We start from the raw sequence: 13376 nt of genomic DNA, 5'->3' as shown, positions 1-13376 counted from the left end.
CCATTCGGAAACGGACAAAAAGAGGCCTTATTCTTTGACTGACAGATTCCCACCCCCCAAGTTTTGATTAACAGCCTCACTGACCAATAGGCTATCAGGAACGCGAGAGCGCAAACCCAGTGTCCAAAAGTAAGAGGACACAAGGTCCTTTGTCCCGCTCCGTGTCTCTCATAACGCAGCCGCCCAGGACGCCGCATAGCTCTGCCTCTACAGTGACTGACGGACAGCTTGACCAATCAGCTAGAAGAGAAATCACTGGAGAATGGCAGCTGAGCCGCCCAATCCCTGAACAGGGAAGGGGGCGCATCCCGCCCTTTCCAAGCGTCGGACCAGAGAGGAGACCGTGGCCTATACTAGGCCAATCAAAAAGGGACGGGGACCAGGGCCTGGCCAATCAGAGGCTACCTCCCTTGGCTTGTTGGGCTATAGGACGAGCCGTGAAAGGGTGGCAATTGCCTGGCCAATGGGAGGTCGGCAGGAGGGGCCCGGCCCGGCCCGGCCCGGCCCGCCGCCAGGTAGTGGGCGGCGGAGCCCGGTGCCAGCCGGGCGTTAGCGTCGCTCCGGGGACCCTGCTGAGGGGAGGGCAGTCACCGCCGTCAGCCCGCCCTGCAGGACCCCTTCCCCAGGGCCGGGGGCGGGCCAGTCGGGAAGCGGGTCACTCGCGGCGGCTCTGCCCGAAGCCCTGAGATCTGCCCGGGCAGGCGGCTCTCTGTCCGGCGCCTCTTGCGGGACTGGGGCCGCACGGCGCCTTTGGGGCGACGCTGTGAAATGCCGCGCCTCCGCCGCCGACCCGGGGCTGAGGGAGACGGGTCCCGGAGCGCTCGGGCGGGCTGACGTTCACCTCCTCGCAAGAGAGGGACGCGCAGAGCTTCACCTTCCCCGGCAGCCTGCCCCACGCTCCGTGACCGCGACCCGCAGAGAGACTGTAACCCCCTTCCCCTCTGAGCTGGGAACACTGCCTCGGGACAGCCAAATCCGTCTTAAATCGCGCGTTCAAAGTGTTGCCCTCCCTCCCCCCGGCTCGTCTTTCCCTTCCTGTTCCTCGCTTTTACATTCTAGATGCTTTTCTTTCCTGATTTGACACAAACCCCCCCCCCCCCCCATCTTTTCCTCTTCGCTGTTTGTTTTTGTGTGTGTCTTCTTCGGCCTTTCTTCTCTGGTCTCTCCCTGCTGCCACTTCTGCTCCCGTTCTGTTTTGGTGGGTCTAGAGTGAGCATGGATCCTCTGTCCTGCTAAAGGTGGCCGAGGGGAGCGCTTTGGGAGGATTTGTGGATGTCAGTGAATTTGTCTGAATTCCTTTGTGGGTCAAAATTTACAAGGTACACATGCCTGCCTGATAATTTTTTTTTCTTTGCCAGTAGGTGGCTTTCTCGCCATTCATATACACTGCTTCGGTCTCTTGGGCATAGGTATGCATCACCTGCCCCAATTTCACCAAAGAAGGACTTTACGCACCTCCGAAATAGCCTCAAGCTGTACGCTACCACTGCCCTTTGGAGATGCTATTCAAAGGTGATCTCAGAAACTTTGCAGATGCCATTTTTGTGCTGCTTTTCAGTCTCTTTCAGCACATCATGTGTAGCACAGAGTCTGATCTTGCAAGGTTCTGAGTGCTCTCAGTTGCTGTTAAAGTCTCGTTTCTCTGATCGCTACTTCTCAATGAATTGGGTCAATTATTAATTAAATTGTAAGGCCTTTGTGGCAGGGACCATGTTTTTGTTCTGGGTTTGTACAATAAGGTCCTAGTCTGATCATCTTAATTATGTGGCTAAGATGCATTGTCTGTTTAACTTTGATTGTAAACTCCTTGAGGCAGGGTCCATCTCGTCTACCTCCTTGTAGAATACTGAGCGCACTGGTGGTACTCAGTACATAATGGTGCTACCCTGTTTGACCTGAGCAGTTAGCCAATGTTCGGGGTCTTGCAGGTTGTATCTGTTGGGAGAAGAAATTGATGACAGAGTTAGCTATTTTTTTTGATGCACTTCCTGATTATTTGCAAAGACTGTACACTAAGTCTTATTTTCCTGCTCCTGGTAAGAATCAAACAACAGGGGACCATTTCTTTGCTCACAGTTCCAAGCCCCTTTTCAGCAAGCACTTAACCTCAAAGATCTCTCTTAGCTTTATCTCAGGGTCATGCTACAAGTGCGTCCCTGCTGCTTTCTGTGGTGTTTCAGCTGCCTCTGCCACTCTCACTCGCAAACCTCTCTAGCAAACAATATCCAGTCCCCAGTGGAAAAACTTCCACTCAGATCATTCACGTTCCTCACTGGCCTTGCAGGTCATCCTGTTGTTTCAACTATTCCACATGGGAGCTTAATTAATTAATTGTTGCTGCCCACTAGCTTCAACATGGTGTTGGCTGAGCTAACACCCAGCATAATGGGTGTTAGCTCAGCCAAACTCCAACTTGGATAATTATCATCTTAAGTCTCCTTACATTCCCCTGTAGCACCATTGACTACTAGTATTGTTCTTTGCTTCCCACCCTAAGCTCTTGTGTAACATTGCTGTGCTCTGTTCAACAGTTGCCATGTTTCTCCCTAGAAGTGGCTGCATTTTAGGGTGGGAGAATTGATTTGCGTATGTGTGCCACTAGATTGTTAAGCAGTTTGTAAACCAATGGTGGGATCATTTAGGATGGATGACAGTCAATGGACACATCTTTGGAGGTCGTTATTTCACGGTGCATTATTACTATTGGCTCTTGGACTAGTTGTGCATAATAAGGTGCAGGTTACTGAAAGATGAGAAAAGCATGTTCCGATTACAGACTAATCAATTTGTCCTTCCATCACACCCAAACAGTCTTTAAGCAAGCAAGGTACAGTGCTCCTTTGTGAAAAGGAAGATATTTAAAGTCCATCAAGAGCGTATAGAAATTTTATTTCTAAAATCGACAGTAATGACCCTCATTTCTAAAGTATTCCTCTTTCCAATACTAACAGTGGCTTGTTGGTCCAGGGAAGGCAGTAAGCAAGTCCCTGGATGGAATCCGATCACAAAGCATAAGCATTTATTTTACAGTTAGCCAGCTGGTCGTGAAATGTCCTGCCTTTCAGCCAGCTGGGAAACACATCAATCAGGAGTGGTGTTTCGGGAGCAGAGACTGAACAGATCTCGACATCTGGAGTCTGGCAGTCTTCATCATTCTGCTTATCTGAGCTAAACTGTAGTGGGCAGAGAGAGCGCACAATAGTATGTTGCTTTTGGAATGCCCTAGATTGCATTAAGTGCTGTCTGCTAACCCTGGTGTTCTCCACCTGGGGACCACTTTTCCTTGATATATTGCTGAAAGTGAAGGGGGTCCCAGCTAGATGGGAATGCAGGGGCTCTGAGGTGGTCCCACTATGGAAAAGCAGTTGCATTATGAAAAATATTACTCGGGTTGTAAGCATTTGGGGGAAGCAACCCTCTTTTTGTTCTGTTTGTACTGTGCCTTGCACAGTGAGGTCCTGGTCCGTGACAGGGGCACCTAGGCACAATGGTAATAAAATAATAGTCATAACAAAGGCTGAGAACTGCTGTATTAGGCCATCTTTTTCCCAGGATAGGACTTTATATCCCCTGTGAATGCAGGGTGCATTTCATCCTTTCCTAACTGTATTTTTAATGGTCTAATTTTTGTAAAGTTTCATTTAAACCTTTGTATGTGTGAATTTAGCAGTCGAGCCCTGAAGTCCTTCATGTATCTATCCCCAGAGAGGGTACTTCATAAACAACATCAGGGGAATCTTCCCACGCACTGCCCTGCCAATATGCCTTTAATGACCACTCTCTGCTTCTAAGGACAAAAAGGGAGCTTAGAGGCCTCTTTTCTGAGACTACAAGAGGCCCAATCCTGCAGGGCATTAAACACTCCTGCCTCCAGTCATATTTAAGCTAATCCACAACTAGAGATGCATCCAGACTGAATCTGAATTTCCAAAAGATCCATAGTGTTTGGATCTAGATCTGAGGTCAGATTCTCAGCTACACCCAAGATGTCTCAGCTACAGGCCATGTCAGGGGTAGTTCGGGGCTGGCCCAGTTCCTGGCATAGATTTAGGGCAGCCATGTGTCTCTGTAATGATGCTAGCTCTGCCAAAGGGCTCCCAGCAACTGGGGATCACCAGGGCTTAGAGATGCTCCAGCCATGTCCCCATTTCCATAGCCACACTCTGTACAGGCCGGGAGAGGGGGATGGTATAAGAGGCACTATGGTAGCTCTGCACCACCAGAGATTCCCATACGCTGGCTAGATCCACCAGCTTTTAAGGAGGCTGTTTGCTGGGATATTGGCACAAAGCAACCCTAACTGACTCACGAATTAGGCCCCTGGATCAGAATACTTCCTTCCTCAATATGGGGAGGGGTTCAGATTCACGGTGACATCCTGGCGCCACTGAAATCAATGGCAAAACTCCCACGTTCCAGTTCATGCCTGTCTTTAATTATAACCCAGCTAACTGATAAGGCCCACCAGCAGTTGGGGTAGCTGGTGAAGATGGCTCTGACACATCAGAATTTTACCATTTAAATGTACATACTCTTGAACGTCACAGATCTACTTGAGTCAACCAATGTTCGTTGCTGCGGGCTTGCACTCCTGACCTGCCTTAGATAAGGAGCTATTCCTTGCTAACGCCTCTTGGGCTTTCTTATCACATCAAAGCTTTTATTCCCTCCTCACCTCCCACCTTCTGTTGGTTTGAGGTTGGTGGAACGTTTTTTATAGAAGAAAAATATTCATGTGTGTTTTTAACACCAGAGCTAACGTACAATGGGTTCTGACTATCCTCCCAGTCTCCGATGTGGTCTCCCTGGGCTCATACTCTTTTTGGAAACTGCCTTTATCCTCATATTTTGGTTTTGCTTTTCAAAGGAAAGTCAAAGCACATCAGAAGACCTTGAAATCTATCCTGGTAAGTTTGCAAGCCTGTTAGGGTTCAGTGTGTGCTTTCATTGGGTTACATTTGAGCTTGTTTTGAACAGGGCTGTACTTCTGACAGCTGTAACTGCAAATACAGTGTGGGTACTTCCCTTTAAATACTCTGTTGCCTTGCACCTTCTGCAGTCATTTGCACCAGGCCAAAGTGGGTGTCAAATACTACTAAATTGTGTTCTTGTGCTCCCTCACTGTTCTGTATCCACCTGTTGTCTCTCATTTTATACGTACATTGTAAGCTCTTTGTGGGGGAAAGACCATCTTGTTCTGTATTAGTACAGTGCCTAGCACAATGGGTTCAGGTCCAAGACTGGGGATCTTGGAACTGTGATAATACAAAATAATCAGGATGGATGAAAGCCTGGTGCAAGTGAATGCACAATGTGCAGGGCCACAAAGAATCAAGCTTAAGGACTGAAAGAGTGTGACAGCTAGTGGGAATGGATAACATTAGGGCGAGTCTGAGCAGTGAAGTTCAGAACCTGGATCCAACCTTCCCCAAGGATCTTGGGCTGTTCTGAGCTGGGTCTTGGTTTCTGTCCCTTCTAGGGTGACCAGATGTCCCGATTTTATAGGGACAATCCTGATTTTGGGGGCTTTTTCTTATATAGGCACCTATTACCCCCCACCCCCGTCCCAATTTTTTACACTTGCTATCTGGCCACCCTAGCCCCTTCCTAGGTGAAACTATTAAATAGTGGGCTCTGTATTAGGCCTTATATTTATCATCAAATGTGTACTGTCAGGCAAAAGTAGCCCTTTTTCTTATTTAATAATATGCTGGTGATTGTCTTATGGTACCAAACTTTGCTTCTATGTTGTAAGTATTGAATCTTTTGCACACAATCCTGCATCTGAGAAATGTGTTTTCTACATTTACTGAAGATTTATATTAACAATTATGATAAAACATATACCGCGTGTAACCTGTCTAAAGTGCTGTGCAAATATTAACCAATTAATCCTCATGACTTCCTTGTAAGGTAGGTAGGTAAGTCTCTATTACTCCCATTTTACAGATGGGGAAAAACTGAAATGCAGAAAGGGGATGTGACTTGCCCATGGTCATGCACTGAGTTGGGTTCATTTAATAATTTGTATGTGAATTACTCAAAAGCCACAAACTTGCATTCCCCTCCCCGCCCCCCACAATCATTTGCTTTAATCCTCGCTATGAAGCGTAGAAACCTGCACGTTGACATAAGAATATACCTATTAACACACATGTTGGGGCTACCGGCCTTGGGAAAGAGCAATTTAAGGCCTGATGCAGCAAACATTTTGTGTCTGAGTAACTCGATGCATTGGGAGTAGTCCCAGGGGCTTTGATGAAACTACTCATGTGTAAGTGTCTGCAGAATCAAGGGTTTCAGATCTTTTTGTGAGGACGTTTCACCAGTATATTACAAACTCTATGGCATAATACGTTTGGCCCCTTTTAATAGTCGCTTTGAATTTGTACATCATAAAACAGGCTTGAGATGTTTCAGGCAAGACGTAGGAGGCTGGGTGTGTGTAGTTGGTGTGTGAATGTGTAAGGTGGGGTTTAAAATCAACAAGGAGCAGAGACGCCGCCTGTGCCTTGATAAGGGGACTCTGTTACAAAGAAACATTTCTTAGCAGACAGAGTTGCCGTAGAGAGCAGTTCTGCTTAGCTAAATATTATCTCAAATACAGCACTCCTCCTGTAACGGTGAAAATAGGGCTAGTGGCCCACTTTGAAAAGGAGGGTGTCAGTGTTTTTAAAATGAAGCAAGACAAGACTCTCTACAGATCTTGGCTGAAATTGGTTCTCCGTTACTTCTGTGCCAATCCTGCTCATTTTGGTTTAGTGTAACGGAGAACAGAATGGGGTCTTTTGTTTTTACTGACTGACTGCAAGGGATCATTTTAAAGCAATCACCAGTGCTCTCATAAACATATTATTGCCTCTGTCTTTCATTGTGCTTATAAACATGTTCACATTTTTGTAACACTTAGTTTGCAATCTAAATAGAGAAGACAGAGAGAAGATTGGAGGGGAAACAGGGGCACAAAATGAGGAAGTGGAAGCCTAAGGTCACACAGCAGGTCAAAGACAGAGTCAGGAGTAAAACCCAGAACTCCAGAGTCCCAGTCCAGTGCCTCACTGTCTAGACTGTACTACTGCCCAACCTCTGTTCCCAGCTCTTCTGATCTTGGGCTAGACACTAAACCCTCTTGTGCCTCACCTCATCTTGGAAATTAGGATAATAAGTCCTCCCTCACAGAGGGTGGGGGGCAGTATGGATTAATATAAAAGGCTTTGCCCCCTGATAAATAGTGCTCTTGAAATGCACTGTTATATCTCCTTTCCTGTCCCAACTTTATGGTCTCTCCTCCACCCTTCAGTCCAGCATGGTCTTGCACCACCCTCCTTTTCCACCAGAATGTATGAGGATTACTCTGAGACCGTTATTAATTTTCAGCAGGTTTATTGATCACTGCTGTGATGTTAACCTGGAGTCTGGTGTGCACTGATAACTTGACTGATTTCTTGGTTCCTCTGCCATGCAGCATTTCAAGATGTCAACGTCCTGGTGATTTTTGGATTTGGCTTCCTCCTGGCTTCCTTCAAAAGATATGGATTTAGCAGCATCGGATTCAACCTGCTAATTGCCACACTTGGAGTTCAGTGGGCTGTGCTCGTGGAAGGATTTTTGTTTGCTTCCTCAGCAGGAAAAGTGAAAATCGGCCTGCACAGGTAATTCATACATCCTAGAATGGATCATTTACTCTTAATGTAGCATTTCTGAACGCTGGGGCTAAGGTAACTTTTCCCTGTTTTTTGGTATATTTACCCAGCAGCGCAGTTGTACTGGCAGGACTTTTTGTTATTGCGTTGTTGGCTTTGTAATTTTAACTGAATTTTGCCATCTACTGATCTAATTACTTTCCTTCTATGGCCCCATTACCATAGTACCTGAGTGCCTCAGAGTCTTTACCCTCACACACCCCTGTGAGGTAGAGAGGTGTGGCCATATCCCCATTTTATGTATGGGGAACTGAAGCACAGAGTGATTGCATCAAATCCACTGGTCCATCTGGCCTGATATCCTACTTCCTGTCCTACCCATAAGCAATCACACAGCTTGTCCTATACTCCACTGTCTTACTTCTAGCAGTGGCCAATATCATACTGTACATTCAAGGGAAATAATCCTTTCAGTTCCTTGAGGAGATCATCTTATATCATGAGACATGGTGTTTACTAACTGTATATCACTGTTGTAGCTACATATGTTGTTAATGGTCTTAGAATTCATGACCTCTGCTCTTTTCTTGATGGATATCCTCTACCTTTTCCTCACCCTCCCCCAAACAAAAGAAAACCCTTTATCCATTAGCTAGTTATCAAACATTGATTGAATTATGGAATATGTGACGAAGCTGGGATTTTCTCTTGTTATGTTGTATTTGAGTCTTACTGTTTTCAATGAATGCTGTGTGTGCCTCAGTTTCCCTGCGTATTGCACCAATGTCTAGGTAGTGGGAATAAGCATGTGTGACTTTTCTGGGGGCTGCTCCAGCTGCCTCCATGGATGCTATGGTCGCCCCTTCGTAACCTGAGACCCAGGAGGGGGATGTGACCAGGTGACTCTTGGCCCGGGAAGTGAGACAAAGGCTGGAGAAGGAACAATGGGCAGGGCCCTGGCTCTGGTCTCCCCTCCCCCCAAGATGGACTTGGCTGAAAGTCACTGATTTCTGTGCTAACAAGTTCTGCCCTACGCTGTGTTCCTGTTGACTAATAAACTTTCTGTCTTACTGGCTGACTGAGAGTCACATCTGACTGGAGTTGGGGGGCAGGGCCCTCTGGCTTCCCTAGGAGCCTCGCCCAGGCAGACTCACTGCGAGAAGCGCGTGGTGGGGCAGGGGATGCTGAATGCTCTGAGGTCCAACCCAGGAAGGTCCGAGCTATGTAAGCTTCTTGCTCTGGAGACCATATACTCAGAGAGAGGAGGCTCCCCCAGAGTCCTGGCTGGCTTCATATGGAATATTCCAGAGCATTGGTCCGTGACAGAATACCACTGCTGTTTACACAAAGGCATTTACAGTTCCAACATCTCATCTACTTTTAAGTGTAAGAAGACTCCATTGGCAGTCACAACACATGGCCAGGATACAAGCAAAATATCAGTTACTAACTGGTACTGATTGGGTAGTATAACTATGGAACTACAGGTAGCTCCCTCCTTCCCTCTTTCCTAGACAGGAAAGGAATGGTTTCGTGCCTGAGTCACCCAATTGGGAGTCAGGAGATTTGTGGTTCATCCCCATTTCTGCCCCAACCGTTCTGTGTAATCCCGAGCAAGTCATTTACCCCTCCGCGCCTCAGTTTCCCCATCTATACCCAACTCAGTTGGGAGGTTTAATTCATGAATGTTTGTAAAATGCTTTGAGGTCTTAGGATGGAATGTGCTGTAGAAGAGGCAAGCATAAATGTTTTCCTTCTGCTGCTGCTGCAGTTGTTAGGCCATCAGAGGTAAATCACCACCTTCATTCTGCTTTTTAAATGCCTTTAGGCGTTCTTGTCATATATGAATTTCTTGTTCTCTCATTTATGGCCCTAATGATTTTGTTATGTGTCTCTAAAAATGTGAAGGCCTTGGGAGCAGCACAACAAACAGCTGAGACCTTTCCTAACTGTTCTCATTTGCTCAATGCCTTCCTCTTGATTTTTGGCTTTGCTGAGTAAATTACTGCCCCATCGTTAGATATGTAGCAATAACTACTGTGGCAGTACAGCAAGAGTTTCTGACGGACGCTAACTAAAGGTGGGATTTTGCGGGCTGTGACCTGCTGGAAGATCTTGCAGAAAGTTGGCCAAAAGGTGTCATCACAAGACTCATGTGGATGGCTCGGGGGATTGGCTCACAAGATAAGGAACCCTGAAGTGCTAGGCTGGTGGGGAATTTTTCAACAATTTTGGGGGTTTTTGTGTGTGAAAAATGCAGATTTGTCAAAAACAAAGCTCTTTGCAAAATAGGGCTAAGTTGGATGAATTTTCTGACTGAAAAAATGTTGGAATCTTTTTTCCTAAATCATCAACATTTTAAAATTCCAGGTTTTCGGTCTGAAATGACTTTTTTCATTTAGAAATTCAAGCTAATTAGAGTGAAGAAAAAAGAGCCCAAGACCACAGAGACAGAACTCCGCTTTGCCCCTACAGGTGACCTCTTCTGGTCAGGGTTAAGATACATTGGCAGGGCAATGTGAGAGCAACTGGATTGATAGACAGAGTCTGATCTCCACAGCTCTCAGGCCAGAACCTTTCAGAAGCACTATGTTTCCTTAAATAAAAATCTCCTGTCCCAGCTGTGCATGCTGCACACACAAGAAAACTGTCTGCAGCTGCAGAGTAATATGCTCTTAGATCTATTTCCTATCAGAAGTAAGACAAAATCTTTACCTTCGCAGGGACAATTTTTAGGATTTTCAGCATGTTCTTTCTCATCAAGAGGCAGGAGAAGCAGCTAATTGAAATTCCAGAATATTGTAAAGGTCAAGAACAGCCCAGAACACATCTATAAATTACAGTGTGTCTGAGTCCTTAACATCCCTTGTTTCCTTGATTAAAAACTGCAAGGAGGAAAAAATGGTGGACAGCCTTTTGCGAAGTGGGGAAAGGGAAAGGAATCATTCTGTGTGAGGACTGTAGGAACCTCAGAATGCCTTGTGCAGCGAGACCGGTTTGATCTAGTGGTTGGGTCTCGGGATGGGGAGCCAGAAATCCCAGAGCTCCAATCCTAGCTCTGACATTAGCTCCCTCTGTGGCTTTCAACAAGCTACTAAGGCCACATCTTCCAAAAGTGACTTCTGATTTAGGGCATCTCAGTTCAGCTTGAGGCACCTTGGGGTTGGTGGTCAATAGTGCTGAGCACCTGCGACTTCTGTTGGCTTCAGTCAGAGTTATGTGTGCTTTGTACTTTTGAAAATTGGGGCCCAAAGTATCTCATGTTGGCACCCCAAATGGGAGGCCACTTTTGAAAATGCTGCCTTTAAATCTCTGTCTTGGTTCACCCAACTGTGAAATGGGGATCTACCTCACAAGCATGAAAATTCCATAATGAATGTCTGGACCAGTGCTGACTACTAATGACTCTCTTATTTTTTGATTCAATTAGTTTCACAATTAACTCCCCCCCCCCCCTTTTTTTTTTAAAGTGTATTAAAGGCCACTATAAGTGTAACTGCTGTTCTAATCTCAGCTGGAGCTCTTCTGGGCAAGGCTAACCCTATTCAGTTGATTTGGATGGCGATGGTGGAGGTGGCAGCTTTCAGTACAAGCAGATGGATCAATGTCAGATTCCTGAAGGTAGGTAACCACATTTCCATATATGCGGGAAAAGACTTTGGAGGTTTTAAACAAACCTTTGTTTTCCTTTGGAAATGTTCCCTGTTTGCTGGTCTGATATTGACGCTATTACTGATAGTCAGATCTAAGCTGGTTCGCTCTGGGCCTGATCTGGCAGTTTATTGCATGCATGTAGCTGCCACTGAAATGAATGGGAGTTTTGCACATGGAAGGGCTACGTGGCTGGGGATTCTACTTGTGTGTCACTCTGTTTACAGCATCTTCTCTCTGGCCTGCTGCACCTCACCTCTTCTCCTCTCTATCCCAGCCAACATGCTACTGCTTCCTTTCCTGCTGCTCTGATCACATCTTCTTCCAGTCTCTTCAGTGGCTTCTTTCCTTTTGCATTAAGTTAAAACTTAGAATCATAGAATCCTAGAATCTCAGGGTTGGAAGGGACCTCAGGAGGTCATCTAGTCCAACCCCCTGCTCAAAGCAGGACCAATCCCCAATTTTTGCCCCATATCCCTAAATGGCCCCCTTAAGGATTGAACTCACAACCCTGGGTTTAGCAGGCCAGTGCTCAAACCACTGAGCTATCCCTCCCCCCTTCTTGTCCTCCCCTTCAAGGCTCTGCCCCAACTTACACGTGGCCCCTTCTTACTCCCACTGTAGGTTCCTGCCTAGCCCTCCCTTTGGTTCCTTCACCCATTGAATAAATAATAGCAATCATAATAACGAATTGTCCCCTTTGCTCCCTCATTCATGCTGCCCACCATGCTTGGAGCAGCCTTCTACACCCCATCCACCAGGCCCTTCTTCCTTCAAACCACCTTCTTCTGGGAAGCATTTCTCCAGCCTGAGGGTATCTACACATCTCCTTGCACTAGAACTGCTACCAGTGTACTTTATTTGTCTGAATTAGACTGCAGGATCCTTGGAGCAGGGACCCTGTCTTTTTCTGAGCCGCAAAAAGTAGCGTGTGCACTGAGTGCTCATGAACATTATATAGGAGAGGGTGCCTAAGAAGGACACTATATAAGTAACTGAGCTACAAGTCTCTGCATACATCAAGGGGACCTGATGACATCCTGAATGGATATGACATCCAGGAATGGAATATCTTTGTTGCCTGCAGATTGAGGAACACACAAGCTTGATGCACGTTCACATATTTGGAACCTACTTTGGCTTGGCAGTCTCCTGGTGGCTGTACCATTCTTCACTGAGTAAAAGGATTGAAAAGGAAACATCTAATCCGATATCTGATTTGTTTTCAATGCTGGGTAAGGCATTTACTTGAACATCTCAGTATATGGTGGGCAGTGGGATGAATGACTTTGGGGATTGGGAATGGGGCACAAAATCTTTTACTGCAAAGCTGAAGGTTCAAATACAGCCCAGTGACTAAAAGTTGTTACCGTCCGATGGTAACGAGTGGGTGAGTCTCCGCTCCTCATGTAAACCACCACTGCAGCGTCCCTTCTTGACAGACGCAGCAGGACGGCCAAGGCAGGTAAACTGTCCTCTCACCGCTACAGGTGGCCCCTTTGCACTGATTTACCCATATTGGCGGGGGCAGTGTCGTCATTAATATTTGTATTGCTGTAGGGCCCAGAGGCCCCAAGCAGGATCAAGGCCGCATTGTTCTAGGTGCTGTATAAACGCTTACAAAGACAAGAATCAAAAGAGAACAAGCAGATAAAGGGTGGGGGGGAAGATACATATCACATGCAAAACACTCAGGGTAAGGATAGGCTGTGGCATGGACATTCCAAGTTTTTTTTTAAGAAATGATATTTGTTTCCATATTATTTTGATTTATATTACAAAGCTGGTACTGCCATGATCTGTCCTAGGCCCTTGTCTCCACAGAGAATGTAAGTTCCCAGGTCTGTCAATTTGGCACTTTGTGCCAGCACAGAATTAATGTAATATTTAAAAGAAATGACATCGAAATAGAGGCATGGATTTCTGTGGCTAAAATCAAGTGAATACTTATCTAACCTATCACTGTGGCATGTGAGCGCTCGAGTCCTTTATTAGGAGCTATGTTCTGCCCGAATGGAGTGAATGATCTATGCCGAATGTCCCCTCTCATCCTAGTAGAGGGCACTGGTTATAGCACTTGCT

The 13376-nt window shown here is 46.2% G+C and overlaps 1 protein-coding gene across 3 annotated transcripts in view; it reads left to right on the top strand.

Moving 5' to 3' along the window:
- The first annotated feature begins 522 nt into the window (after positions 1–522).
- The window catches only part of LOC140900341 (RH-like protein), a 27102-nt gene continuing 14248 nt past the window's right edge, over positions 523–13376 (top strand). Inside the window, exons 1-5 of one of the 3 annotated variants that reach the window (XM_073317509.2) lie at positions 523–1512; positions 4868–4907; positions 7466–7652; positions 11114–11264; positions 12382–12529. In XM_073317509.2, the coding sequence (XP_073173610.1) occupies positions 1273–1512; positions 4868–4907; positions 7466–7652; positions 11114–11264; positions 12382–12529 (766 nt within the window). In that variant the 5' untranslated portion in view covers positions 523–1272. Of the gene's footprint in view, positions 1513–1571; positions 4908–7465; positions 7653–11113; positions 11265–12381; positions 12530–13376 lie in introns of those variants that run through there. The other 2 variants (XM_073317512.2, XM_073317511.2) reach the window with 2 other exon arrangements.

Source organism: Lepidochelys kempii, chromosome 19 (assembly GCF_965140285.1).
Source record: "Lepidochelys kempii isolate rLepKem1 chromosome 19, rLepKem1.hap1, whole genome shotgun sequence".
Lineage (NCBI taxonomy): Eukaryota > Metazoa > Chordata > Testudines > Cheloniidae > Lepidochelys > Lepidochelys kempii.
Note: the sequence above shows the minus strand (reverse complement) of the source record. Positions and strands in the feature narration are given on the sequence as shown.